This window comes from Oratosquilla oratoria, chromosome 44 (assembly GCF_046742065.1).
Source record: "Oratosquilla oratoria isolate Oo_2021 chromosome 44, ASM4674206v1, whole genome shotgun sequence".
Classification (NCBI taxonomy): domain Eukaryota; kingdom Metazoa; phylum Arthropoda; class Malacostraca; order Stomatopoda; family Squillidae; genus Oratosquilla; species Oratosquilla oratoria.
Window position 1 is genome coordinate 31923332 of NC_134820.1, and position 15123 is coordinate 31938454.

The following is a 15123-nucleotide window of genomic DNA, read 5'->3' on the forward strand; positions in this document are numbered from 1 at the left end:
TCGATCAGGAGTCCAAGAACGTGATCTAAGACTGTGGTAAATCCCACGTACGCATACAAACTCCCCTGACGACTCTCACCTGTAAGCTGGACTCCACAGTACTCCGACGAAGGCCTGAGGATGTTGTAGCAGCACTCCCTCGAGGGCAGATAAGGCTTTGGGAAGTGTGGCGACTCCATAACTCCAGTCTCGCCCTTGAGGACGAAAGTGCACGTGGGCTCCCGTGGGATGTCTGGAAAGCAGACTGAAGATAAGGGTCTTAAAGGGGAGTCGTCCCGCGAAAGGGGGCGGGGTGGAGGGTCTGAGAAGGGGGGTTTACCCCTAGATTAACAAGGGTTTGTCCAAGATGGGTAGAATTATTAGGCAGAATAGACTCCTTAAATTGATTAGAATGGGCAAAATATATTCCTTAAATTGATTAGAATTGGCAAAATAGAATCCTTAAATTGATTAGAATAGGCAAAATAGAATACTTAAATTGATTAGAATAGGTAGAATAGAATCCTTAAATTGATTAGAATAGGCAGAATAGAATCCTTAAATTGATTAGAATAGGCAAAGTAGAATCCTTAAATTGATTAGAATAGGCAAAATAAAATCCTTAAATTGATTAGAATTGGCAGAATAGAATCCTTAAATTGATTAGAATTGGCAAAATAGAATCCTTAAATTGATTAGAATTGGCAAAATAGTCCTTAAATTGATTAGAATTGGCAAAATAGAATCCTTAAATTGATTAGAATAGGCAGAATAGAATCTTTAGATTGATTAGAATAGGCAAAATAGAATCTTTAAATTGATTAGAATAGGCAGAATAGAACTCTTAAATTGATTAGAAAAGGCAGAATAGAATCCTTATATTTATTAGAATTGGCAGAATAGAATCCTCAAATTGATTAGAATTGGCAAAATAGAATCCTTAAATTGATTAGAATAGGCAGAATAGAATTTTTAGATTGGTTAGAATAGGCGAAATAGAATCTTTGAATTGATTAGAATAGGCAAAATAGAATCTTTAGATTGATTAGAATAGGCAAAATAGAATCTTTAAATTGATTAGAATAGGCAGAATAGAATCCTTAAATTGATTAGATTAGTCTCAGGTGTCTCACTGTGGTTCATCACAAAGTCTTAATTGATGTTCACTTTCTTAATCGAAATTCAGTTTCTCCTTAACCTTTGCTGAACAACATAGTTTGGCGCTAGTCAGGATAAAGGGTTTTTGTTTTGTTATCATTTGTCTGTCTGATTTTCATTTATTATTAGTTATATGTCAATTTATTATTATTTACTATTTACCTGTTTGTTTATTACTTAACTATACCTATGCATTTATTTATGTATTTCATTTGTTATTTACATTATTATAGTTATTTACATTATTATAGTTTTTATTTATTATTTTATTATTAATATGATTTTTTTTCGCATCCGACCTAGATATGGATCAAAAGGTCTCCTGTCGGCATGCTCCGCCTTTGTAATCCTCTGTAACAGAAAACGAACACCAAATTGGTCTGCTCTGCATTAGCGATCTCCCAGTGCAACTTATAATCTGTACATTTATCGCTACACTTAAGCGAGCAGAAAAAATAATAAAACAAACAAAATTATAAAAAAAAGTATGAAAATATTTTTGTATACCAAAAGGCATCTTTCCCCTTGTAAAGGAGGTAGCCAGCTATGGTATGCAACCATCCCCCATCCATACTATTGACAAATTTGAAATAGTGATATGTGGCATAAATAACCTCATGCGTACTATTCCGCTAAATTTGTGTTTGATTGTTGAGAAAGTTTATTGGCATTATTGTAGTAAATTGTAACGCGAAAACAAAATAATGATTAAATTCAGTTCTGTAGTAAATTTATGGAAATATTGTATCTTTATATAATTATTCACGAGAACTGAGAAAAAGAAAAATATGGCAACACTGTTATGATTTGCATTTCATAACGCGAAAACATAAAATAATTATTAAATTCAGTTCTGTAGTAAATTTATGGAAATATTGTATTTTTATATAATTATTTACGAGAACTGAGAAAAAAGAAAATATGGCACCACTGTTATGGTTTGCATTTCGTTATTGTTTACACAAGACAGCGCAAGCAACCGTCCCGGGATTGTTTAGATTAACAGTGTCAATTTTGACGATGTTTTGTGTGACGTAACTAGTGGAATGCACATATCTTAATACAGTAAACCTTTGCTTGTACGATTCAGTGTAAGCGTTACGGATCAGTGTGTAAATACTTGGAAAATATAAGGAGTGTTCAGTGTGGCTAGAGATGCCAAGAAGTTGAAAAGCAAAATATATGCAATCACGACCTGGAAGCCCAATCCATGTCTACAGTTAAGGTTAGTAAATAATTATTAGTTTGTTCTTAAGGTATGTTCTTGGGTATGTCTTCCTTGTAATACAGTTAAGGTTAGTAAATAATTATTTTAGTAAATAATTATTAGTTTGTTCTTAAGGTATGTTCTTGGGTATGTCTTCCTTGTAATACAGTTAAGGTTAGTAAATAATTATTAGTTTGTTTTTAAGGAATATTGATAAAGTTACAGTAGCCGTGGATATGTCTTCCTTGTAATACAATTCTGATGTTAAGTTTTTGAACGTTTAAATGTATATATACATCAATGCAATTTTATTTCAAGTTGACACATTCGTTTTAGAGGCATGTTTATCTGATTTCCATACATAGGTGTATTAATTAATCGAAATGTGTTGATATTTCATGGTTTGAATGTATCGCAACGTTTGAATTACTCGGTACCTTGAACCCAGCCATGACTTCCGAGTGTCAATCTGGAAATCGTGTGATCGATGAGAGGGTAGCACGTCGAACGCAGTGATTAATTAGTTTAATCCATAGCTGCGCAGAAGCCCTTTACATATATCATTCTGGTACATATTAGTTACATTTATGTAGTGTTATTCCAGGCTATTTTTACTCAAATTGTTACCATACAATGACCTAAGTTCTGTGTCCGTTTGTGGAATGTTCAATGTACCTATTCCAGTTGATATAGCAGCGGTGGTCACGTGATTGTCTCGTACTTGAGAATTTATTAAGAGCAATTTTATCTTATTTTATGGCATAACGGCATCTAGTGGTATAATTATGATTCGCGCATATTATTGCCATTATTTGCTCCTATTCACCGTGTTGGCTTGTGCCTAGCGGTATGATATAGGATAATAGGTATATACTGGGCGACGCGACGATACGAGAAAGCCTGAGGCACAGTATGGACTCGGCTGAAGCCTATGAGGCTCTGTAGTTGACACTGAATGCATAAATCCTACTTGAATTTGAATTGGATAACATTGTACTGTTTCGGTGTTTGGTAGACTAACCTGGTCTGGGATTCATAGGGCAGAAATTGAATGTGGGAGGTCAGAAGTAGGTCCAGATTCGCCTACGAAGTGTTTGTTGCATATCTATGTGTATTTTCCACGTTCTCGATGATAAAATTCTCCCTCCCACATGCTGAACTCATCGCCGACATTTTTAGAGTCCAAATTTGTCTGTTTGTTTATTATCATTTGCTTGATTTTCATTTATTATTAGTTATGACAGCTTATTATAATTTACTATTTACTTGTTTGTTTATTATTTAACTATACCCATGCATTTATTTATTCTATTTATTGTTATTTGTATTATTATCATTTTTATTAATTTATTTATTTATCATTATAATTTTTTCGCATACGACCTGGTTATGGACCAAAAGGTCTCCTGTCGATATGCTCCGCCTTTGCCTTTGTAATCCAACGCCCATTTGTTTCCTTTTTATCTTAGCTCCTTGTGGATGAATGACCATCCCTGTCCCCCGTCCTTCGCTTAGAAACAATGCAGCAAGACACAGCACATCCGCAGTAGGGACCGAACAGCAATGAATAAATAAACAAATAAATAAATAAAAAAGCATCTGCGTAAGTCTAGCGGAATGTTGAAGGAGGAAGGAAAATGGACGGAGTTCATCATTTATACTTTATTGAATAATAATACTGATGTTTATAGATATTTACATACAGATACTGAGAGACGTAACAGTATTAATAATGTTATATTTCCATAATGCAATTTCAGCGGGGTGACAATATTGATACAGAAATTGACTTAGGGTACGTGAATTCTACAGAAAACAAAGCTTCAAGGTATGGCCTTGATACAATGGCAGGAAGGCCTTGGAGGTTGGGAGCTGATGGGGGGCAGGGCAGGGCACACAAGCGTCCATTACGTAGGCTGCTGCTGTATCTCCTGCCTACACGAATTCGACCTGGCCGCCCCCTGAGTCACTCTTGTCCAGACGCTCCGTGGAGTGTCTTTGTTTGCTCGGAGGGTGGTGGGCATAAGGCCACGTGAGCTTGCGGGCAGGCACAAACATGTGTGAGAATGTTCGTGGGCGCACAAAATACAAATGCATATAGTTATGCATACACGAGGTGTACAGTGTATGTGTATGTTCTTATATATATATAACAACTAACACCACAGTGTTTTATATATCGATTTTCTCTATTGAATTATTCATCTGTTCTTATTCACTTATTAACTTTCAATTGATTAATTGAATAACGTACATGTGTAGTTAATCATCTATTTATATATATATACTTATCTGTTTAATTATATGTGTTTTTTGTACACCTTGCCGAAGACAAAAAATCTTGAACGATTTTCTTGTGCTCTGATGAACATCGAGAACAAAGTGATCAGTGATCCCACTCCTCCATGACTGTTACTTGGAGAACCAGACCTTGGGTCGATTTGTCGATAAAAGCGATCCAACAGAACGTCTTTGAAAGTGAGTTCACTCTTTGACCACTCCCCTTTTTCTCCTCCTCCTCCTTAAGTTATTACAACGAGGATTAAGATTGTTTCGATAACTAATGTGATGATTGTTCTCGTTGCTTGGTTGTCTGTATATATTGCAGTGGCCATTAGATCGTATATGTATTTGCTCTCGGGAAACAAAAAAACATGGATCGTCCCCGGTCTGCAAAGTGATCTAATTAATTGAAGGAAGAGTTCAGATATGGCAACTTGTATTTTAGACCACTTTTTGTGCGATTGTTGGCCGCTTAAGATCTTGTTTTGTTTATTGTTCTGACTGTTTTTCCTGGGAGTATAAGTTAAGGTGCCTCAGACTGTTTTCGTTTGGTAAACTTCTAAGCCTTTGTACCTCTGAGGGTATCTGCTTATAGTGATCCTGCAAGACGTACGTCAAATAGGATGATCTCCCCGCAATCCATTTTCAAAACCCGTCAATCCCGTTCAACTCCACTTAGGGGTGCAACCCTGTATACTGGCATTCCGTCACCGGATTAGCCCCAAGATCCTTCTATATCAGTGTCTATTTGATTTCCTCCACTCAGCTTCCAGTTTTCATGGAAACACTCCCACACGACTCTATGGCGCAGTGGTTGAGTTCCCGGCAGCCACTACGGCGGTCCGGGTTCGAATCCCACCTAGGACTGAAATAATTTCAGTATCGCTGCGCTGTGAGTTGTTTCTCCAACTCCCGTGGACGGGGAGTTGGATGTGTGTGTGGGTGTAAGGTCACAACATTACCCGTAGATCGGTCATATATGAGCTCTGAGCTCTCTTTCGGGAGGGAAATAGCTGTCGATCACGAGTCCAACACGTGGTCTAAAGACCATGGACCATGGTGAATCACACACACACACGCGCGCGCAGACAGACACACACACACACACACACACACACACACACGCACACACACACACACACACACACACACACACACACACACCCACACACACACACACCCACACCCACACCCACACACACACAAAGTCATTATTTAACCATCTTGTTATGCCTTGATCATAGAATAGTTGCGTCGTCATTCAGTTAACTAACCCCCCTCCCCCTCCCTCCTCTCCCTCTCCCCCCAGCGGGGGGGGTGAACTATTTATATTAACTGATGACCGACATTTACTGCAAATGAACTAAGCCTCTGGAGGTTTTAAACCCCTCCCCCCCTCTTAGCCCCCCTCCCACCTCTTCCCCCCTCTTATTTCCCCCTCTCATCCCTCCCTCTCATTTCCCCCTCTCATCCCCCCTCTCATTTCCCCCTCTCATCCCCCCCTCTCATTTCCCCCTCTCATCCCCCCCTCTTTCTTAGTCCAAGGGCTAAGCGAGGTATAATCTGGATGAAAGTAAAAAAAAAAAAAATAAAAAAAAATAAATAAAAAAAAAAAAAGGAAGAAAGAAAATGGATTGAGGCTGTTAGCGGTGCATTCTTCAATGGGAACCCAGGCACTAGACTTTAAAAACCCTTTTTTTCAAAGAACCATTAAAAAATATCTAAAAATACAGAAACAAATTGCCCGCAGAGAACCGCTTTAGAAAGCAAATAAAAATGAAGATGAAAGTCATAACAATTCTAACTCGAAGTTAAATGTAAGTTCAGGGAGGGATGTGTCTTTGTTTTTATCTATTTTTATTTTATTTATTTATTTATTTGTTTATTTATCTATTTATTTATTTATTCATTTATTTTTTTTACAGCCAATAAGAGTTACAGTCTGAGCGAAATGAATTTCGACCAAAAAACTTACAAAACGACGAAGGAGCATTTGATAGATATTCTTGAAGACACAGAAATTGACGATCACTACAGACTAATTCTACATCACAACAAATACAATGAATACTATAACAAATTAATTCTATTTTACCATCAAGGAGACAGAAAACGCCATGATAATTGTCGTTCCAATAATATTCTACGAAATATGTACGAACTTTGATACACTGTCAAGCAAATTAGCTACACTTCTATATTAAGAAAAATGGCTTAGAATATAGATGGGATTCAGAAACGGGTCTTTTGTTATGGACCATCTGGAGGCAATGAATGAACTAATTGAGAAAAATAGAAAATATAATTTCCTTATGATTAACTTTCGTATATTATGAAAAGGTATTTTATTTGACTGAGTTAATGTCGGTACTATACTTGTTGCAGTTTGTAAATGAATGAGGTTTATGTTGAAATAGTTAAGGTCAGGTCGAGGAGTGAAACTGTGTATACAACTTCATCGTGTGTGTGTGTGCGTGTGTGTGTGTCCGCGCGCGTGTGTGTGTGTGTGTGTGTATGTGTGTGTGTGAGTGCGTCTTGGATCACGTGTTGGACTCGTGATCGACAGTTATTTCCCTTCCAGAAGAGAGCTCAGAGCTCGTATATGACCGATCTATGGGTAATACTGTGACCTTACACGCACACACACACATAACTCCCTGCCCATGAGAGTTGGAGTAACGACTCGCAGCACAGCGATACTGAAATTATTTCAGCCCAGGGCAGGATTCGAACCCGGACCGCCGTAGTGACAGTCAGGGACTCTACCAGCCGCGCCACCGTGTGTGTGTGTGTATGTGTCTGTGTGTGTGTGTGTGTGTGTGTGTGTGTGTGTGTGTGTGTGTGTGTGTGTGTGTGTGTGTGTGTGTGTGTGTGTGTGCGCGCGCGCGTGTGATGCATGATTAATGTTCCCGAAAATTTTGATCAGTCCATTAAACTGATTAGCATAATTGAGATGTTGTGAAAGAGGGTTTAAGTAGGGCCTTGCTGACTAAGTATAAAAATAAGACAAGGGATGATTCATAAGGTTTTAACTAATGAAGATAATGCGTACATGAAGTAAAGTGCAGTGAGCATGGAAATGCTGTTTACTATTTCCATAAAGAAAGTGAATCAAGAAGGATTGGGTAAAGTGAAGCTAGAAAATAAACTGATGGAAATAATTGTGATTTTTTTTTTCATGGGTTAATATATACGTAGGTAAATTTTGTGTGTGTGTGTGTGTGTGTGTGTGTGTGTGTGTGTGTGTGTGTGTGTATATTCACCTCGGATCTGCTGCAGTCTCTGTCGAGACAGCCAGACACAACCCAACGGCAGTGAGCTCAGAGCTCATTATTTGTGTGTGTGTGTGTGTGTGTGTGTGTGTGTGTGTGTGTGTGTGTGTGTGTGTGTGTGTGTGTGTGTGTGTGTGTGTGTGTGTGCGCGCGTGTGTGTGTGTGCACGCTTGCATTGTATTTGTATACATGTGCGTGTGCAGTGTATTTATCATCGCGTGTGTCATCGTTTTTGTGAGCGTCATCGAATTACTACGAAACTTTATATTTCATTCATATGTCAACTTACAGGTCATTTACCATTATAAAGAAAAAATAATTCTGCATTGCAAAAACCCTTAATCCTTTCCATGCAACAGATGTAAAACGATTAAGAATCTTGTTATGGCTACGCCGTTTGGGTTTATTGATCTCCTACCAGATCCTGCGCAGGAAAGACCATTTGAGAAGTCGTTTGCGCAAGTGGGGGTGATACATTACGGACCTGAAAAAGATAAGGAGTTGGATGTTTGTAAAAGGGCCATTTACACGGTCGAACAGTTTGACAAACCCGGTTTGTCAGGCAAGTGTCTGAAGTGATGTTTGACCGTGTGAATGGGGGTATTTGGTCGTCAAACACGTTTGTCGAATGTGTTTGACAACCAAATACCCTATTCACACGGTCAAACATCACTTCAAACACTTGTTTGAGAAACCGGAGATGTTTATAAAGGGCCATTTACACGGTCGAACAGTTTGACAAACCCGGTTTGCCAGGCAAGTGTCTGAAGTGATGTTTGACCGTGCGAATGGGGTATTTGGTTGTCAAACTCTTTTGTCGAACGTGTTTGACAACCAAATACCCTATTCACACGGTCAAACATCACTTCAAACACTTGTTTGAGAAACCGGGTTTGTCAAACCGTTTGACCGTCTAAATGCCCCTTAAGTGTGATGGATGCGTGTGAAGGAGGGACGAGAGGAGGGACTACGAGCGAATGATAATTAATCACACAGAGGGCAAGAGAATCTTTGCATTTTTAGCGAGTAGGTTGGGTGTCTCCTGCTGGTAGTGGGAGTGGATTGTTTGGATTTGAAGAAGTTGTCCATGTAATTCTTCCTTGAGGAGGTATTATGATGATGGTGGTAGGGATGGTTATGGTAGTGAGAGTGGTAGTGGTTATGGTTGTGGTTGTGGTATTGATGATGGTGGTGGTTGTGGTAGTGGTGATGGTGGTGTTTGCATTTGAAGAATCTGTCCATGTAATTCTTCCTTGAGGAGGTATTGTGATGATGGTGGTAGGGATGGTTGTGGTGGTGAGAGTTGGTAGTTTTTGTGGTTGTGGTATTGATGATGGTGGTGGTTGTGATAGTGGCGATGGTGGTAGGGGAGTAAGTAAGGTCGGACAGGATCTATGACTCTTGAGACCCTCTGACACAAAGATTAACGACCTCGTCGTCACTTCGACGTCACATTCTTCAGGGATTTCCTGCCGCAGTGGTTAGCGTCTTGGGTTCCCACGTTGTAGTACCACGTTTCTTCACCTCCTTCATGAATCATTGTTATGGGTCATTGGTTATATGACAAACGCCTCTAGGCAAACATTAAGATATGAAATTGTTAATGTTAATGGACAATTATTCCTTTCGCTGCCTGTGTTGTGAACAACGAAACAAGATATATACTTTCACAAAATAACATCTGAGGATTTTAAAATTCGTTCATAAATTTTCAAACTCGTGTGGTTTTTGGTTTAAGTAATACTAGATCATTCTAATTCGTCTAAGAAAAATGACAATAGATGTAAGGCTAGGAATTATCGCTGGGATACTCTTAAACCTCAGGGTACACTTTATAGGTGTTGCTCTGGTTAATGAACAATTATTTAAACAAAAAACGGACCCAGGTTCAGGCGCGCGCGCGCACACACACACACACACACACACACACACACACACACACACACACACACACACACACACACACACACACACACACACACGGCCCGGAGGCGGATTGGTAAAGCACTGGCCTCACAAGCCGGAGAACCGGGGTTCGATTCCCCGGCCGGGCGGAGACAAGTTGGGTTTGTCTCCTTTCACGTGTAGCCCCTGTTCACCTAGCAGCGAGTAGGTACGGGACGTTAGTCAAGGAGTTGTGACCTTGCTGTCCCGGTGTGTGGAGTGTGAGTGGTCTCAGACCTACCCAGAGATCTGCTAATAACGAGCTCTGAGCTCACTGCCGTAGGTGGTGTCTGGCTGTCTCGAAAAGAGGCTGCAGCAGATCCGAGGTGAACACACACAATCACACACACAAACATTTATATGTATGTATATATGTATATATATATATATAAATATATATATATATGTATATATATATATATATATATATATATATAGATGCAGCTTTTGGCTGCTTATGATCAATATAAATCTCCCTAGAACTAAGGGATAGATCAACATAATAACTAGTTTATATAACAAAACCTCTTAACATCACATGTAGTGGTATTAGAACTTCCTATCGTCTATAAACATCAGGAAGTTATGTCTGCTTCATGCCATATATATCTACTATAATTATAAAATGTATCTAAAGCTACATACGTGATCACTTCCTATGTCTGTTCTCTTCTAGATATTAATGGTGCCTTAATCAGACAGCGCGCACGCGCACACACACACACACACACACACACACACACACACACACACACACACACACACACACACACACACACACACACACACACACACACAAATGATGGCGCAATGGTAGAGCGACTGGGTGACGCAATAGTAGAATTCCCGGCTGCCACTACTGCGGTTCGGGTTCGAATCCCGATCAGGGCTGAAATAAATTTAGTATCGTTGCGCTGAGAGTCGTTACTTCAATTCTCGTGGGTGGGGAGTTGGGTGTGTGTGTGTTCGTGTAAGGTCACAGCATTACCCATAGATCGGTCATACGAGCTCTGAGCTCTCTTACGGGAGGGAAATAGCTGTCGATCACGAGTCCAACACGCGATCCAAAGACCAAGGTGAATACACACACGCACACGCACGACGCACTCACGCACACACACACACACACACACACACACACACACACACACACACACACACACACACACACACACACACACACACACACACACACACACACACACACACACACACACACACACACACACACAACCACTACAACAACATCTTATTACCGCCATTTTGTCTTACTCATTTCCGTGGCATCCCCTAAACATCAAAAAGATTATAACTTACCACGACAACAGTCTTCCCGTTGAGTTGCACTTGTAATTTTATTCTGTCTAACGCCAGGCTATTTGATTCATTTTCGTGAAGGTTTTGTGAGCCGCCTCTGACGCCTCCAAAGCCTCCAATAGCTCCGTCAACTACTAGAGCGTCCGTCGCCGCTCTATCAGCTGCAGCCTCACTTTTCCACTGCCCCCTATGCTCTCTCTGGCTAGCTACACCATCCCACTTCCTCTCTACAAGATGTGTAATAAACACCACCGCACGGGTTCAAACAAAGCCCATGGGAGTGACATTTCACTCAAAAAAAAAAAAAAAGAGAGAGAGAGAGAGAGAAGAGAGAGAGAGAGAGAGAAAGAGAGAGAGAGAGAGAGAGAGAGAAGAGAGAGAGAGAGAGAGAGAGAGAGAGAGAGAGAGAGAGAGAGAGAGAGAGGGAGAGAGAGAGAGAGGGAGTGACATTTCACTCCCCCCCCAAAAAAAAAAAAAAAAAAAATGCGATAAAAATAAAATAAAAAATAATGGTACTCCACCACTAACTCCACCACCCTCCGTCAACGAAGGGTGAACAACGACTATCTTGGCATGCGAGACGGAAAATTCTAAAGTCTTGGAGTTACTGCTTGACCGAGACGAGTTTTTGGGTGAAGGCTGACCGCAAGTAAGACAATTAAAGCAGTCAGTTATTCCTTATCGGTACGAACGACTCTCATTCTACTCCCCCCCAGGAGGAAAACAAGGACTCTGACGTGTCCTTAATAAGATGATAAAAGAGGTTCTTAAAACCCTCCATTCGTCATCTGGTATTTGGTGTAAATTATTTGTTGTGTCATGGAGGCGTTGCTGTACCATTTACAGTTGAAATGTGTCATTTGTCTTGTGAATGCGAATCTTCAATCACAAGTGTTATATCCTTTCAGAGTATCGTAACTCGAACAAATTGCGTGGTCATCAGAACTCATGACGTCACGAGTATGTTAGCCAATGAGAGGACAGGATATGTTTTATACATTGCAGAAACCTAAACCGCTTTAGAAAACCTATCCGGAATATTTCGCACTTCTTTATCTTCTTCTATTAATCTTTATTTTTTCATCTCGGTTACTTACCAAGTTGGATTCGTTTTTGTAATTTCGTCGAAGACTCGAACGCTCTACCCGTTCTTTTCAGGTTTTACCGCTTCTCTGTTGTGATCCCTCAACTAAGATACTTTCACTCTCCAACTTTTATCACTGACCGATCTCTAACCTTTCCCGTCCTTTGTTGCTCGCTGGACTATGCACAAGGTCTACTTGACTTCGAAGCAATTGACGGCAACATTTTATCTCATACTATCACATTTTTCTTCTCTTTTTTTTTTTTTTTTGAGAGAGAGGAGGGGGGAGGCGACATCAGTCTATACTGTTCATGGAAAGGGAAGACCGTAGGTATAGAGACTTCTAGATGAATGAGATTGCCTATTCATTGTGCTATGAAATTCAGCTATGTCAAAGAGTTTACATAAGTCTATATACCATAAGTTTGCATTCCATGGGCAGGGCCCGAGGCATGGTATACGTAAATTCTTTGGGCAGTACCAAGGACCCTGATTAAGGATTAATAGAGGGAGAGAGAGAGAGAGAAGGGGAGAGTTGGAGAGGGGAGAGAGAGATAGATAGGGAGGGAGAGGGTGAGAGAGAGAAGGGAAGAGGGGGAGAGAGAGTGGGAGAGGGGAGAGAGAGAGATAGGGAGGGAGAGAGAGACGGAGAGAGAGAGTGAGTGAGTGAGAGGAAGTGAGATAGCGATAGATAGATAGATAGAGAGAAATAGAGAGAAATAGAGAGAATGTGTGTGTTTGAGAGAGAGAGGGCGCTGGCCAAGGGTACAGAAGAATAAGGCTCGACGAAGGACGACACCCGAAGTCAGTCGGCGGCGTCGTCGTCGCCCGGGGCAACGCGCTTGCCTCCTCCAACTCCACCGCACCGCGAGTGTGCTTGCTGCCTCCACGGCCATCACGAACCCGGTGGGGGTCACTCAGATCGCTTTTCTTGTCTTGCTTGCTCGTTGACTTCATTCTCGCTTGGTGTGAGCGTCTTGACTCGCTCTGGGAAGCTTCTGATCACAGTACGGGGCTTATAGTCCTCCGTAGACGATTCTTGTATGTGTTCGTAGCGTGTTCTAATCGTTTGATACCCCCTTGAGGTCCCGAGTTCAAACCTCCACGATCGTTGGGCTTGATTATTTGAGACATCACCGAGCTAGTGATTTATTCTGTAAGATATGTACACACACACACACACACGCACACACACACACACACACACACACACACACACACACACACACACACACACACACACACACACACACACACACACACACACACACACACGCACACACACACACACACACACACACACACACACACACACACACACACACACACACACACACATATATATATATATATATATATATATATATATATATATATATATATATAAAGATAGAGATAGAAAGAGAATAGAAAATTGTGCTGGAAGCTTATGTACTCGTACGCGGATTTGACATGTTCAGCATAATACAAGGCTGTTGTACCGTGTTTGGACCTGGGAATGTCCGTACCAAAGGCAGTAATTCGACTTCAGTCGACCCGGAGGGTAAAGTAATTAAGACAGATCAAGGATGCCAAGGAATTTACAGAAACTCTTCCGCGGTGGTATTGTAGGAGATTACGGAAACGCTGTCCAGCCAACACGAACGACGACGCGGCGAGCCGTCAAATGCCCTTTGGAATCAAAAGTTCCACTGTTATTAATTTGTCGTCTGAGCGATTACTCTTAGTTTTTTTCTTTTTCTTTTTAGGGTTTGTCAATAACTTACCGCCTGGACAGTCCTGATATGTATCGTTCGTTTATCAAAATTGTGTCGTTGGTTTAAAGATCTTGAGAGGCAGCAAGTCATCCGTATCTTATCGTTCGCTCGACATGATGTTATTGTATCATGTCGATTAGTTGTGACTTTTTCTACGGAAGATTTATCATTGACTAACTCGACTGTAGAATTTTTTGTACTCGCGTTTGTGATTTATTTAGAAATTTCGTTTATGTTCGTAGTCATAGTTCATTCGTACAACGCACACGTCATTATTATATTTTGACTTACTTGGAGTTTTGTCGTCAGTCATTTGTTTTCGAAAACTTGACACCATTCTTTTATTTCACAGTTTATATTCATGATCTAAAATGTTCAGTTCTTGATCATAATTCCTCTAAAAATGTCCTATTTCTACTATCTTTAGCTTCTTAATCATAATTCCTCTAAAATTTCCTATTTACGTATTATTTTCTATTTTCTATTTCTACTATCTTTAGCTGGAGTCATGTAATAATACCCTTGGTTCTATTATTTCACAGTTTATATTCATAATCTAAAATGTTCAATTCTTAATCATAATTCCTCTAAAAATCCCTATTGACGTATTCATTTCTATTTGCTATTTCTATTATATTTATCTGGAGTCATGTAATAATACCCTTGGTTCTTAAAATGTTCAATTCTTAATCATAATTCCTCTAAAATTTCCATATTTTCTACTATCGCTGATGATAATACCATTAGGTATTTATCTGATGTATTCATAATCTAAAATTTTCAATAACTTATATTTATCTATATAAGTTAGCTGGGAGCATGTAATGATACTCTTACCTAATTTCCAAATATTCTATCGCTGATGGTTTTATTGGCTCAGACATTAGGTATTTATCACAACTCAAATGTTGACATTAAGCTTGGGTAGTTATGTGTGTGTGTGTGTGTGTGTGTGTGTGTGTGTGTGTGTGTGTGTGTGTGTGTGTGTGTGTGTGTGTGTGTGTGTGTGTGTGTGTTCGTGTGATTCACCATGGTCTTGGATCACGTGTTGGACTCGTGATCGACAGCTATTTCCCTCTCGGAAGAGACCCCAGAGCTTATATATGACCAATCTATGGGTAA

The 15123-nt window shown here is 40.0% G+C and overlaps 2 protein-coding genes across 3 annotated transcripts in view; one reads left to right on the forward strand and one right to left on the reverse strand.

The window, feature by feature from the left end:
• LOC143022387 (uncharacterized) overlaps positions 1 to 15123 on the forward strand; it is a 372359-nt gene that overhangs the window by 218149 nt on the left and 139087 nt on the right. The gene's annotated exons all lie outside the window — the stretch shown is intronic.
• LOC143022251 (neuropilin-1a-like) overlaps positions 1 to 15123 on the reverse strand; it is an 86869-nt gene that overhangs the window by 7093 nt on the left and 64653 nt on the right. Inside the window, exon 3 of one of the 2 annotated variants that reach the window (XM_076180388.1) lies at positions 80 to 232. In XM_076180388.1, coding sequence (XP_076036503.1) covers positions 80 to 232 — 153 coding nt within the window. Of the gene's footprint in view, positions 1 to 79; positions 245 to 15123 lie in introns of both variants that reach the window. The other variant, XM_076180387.1, reaches the window with a different exon arrangement.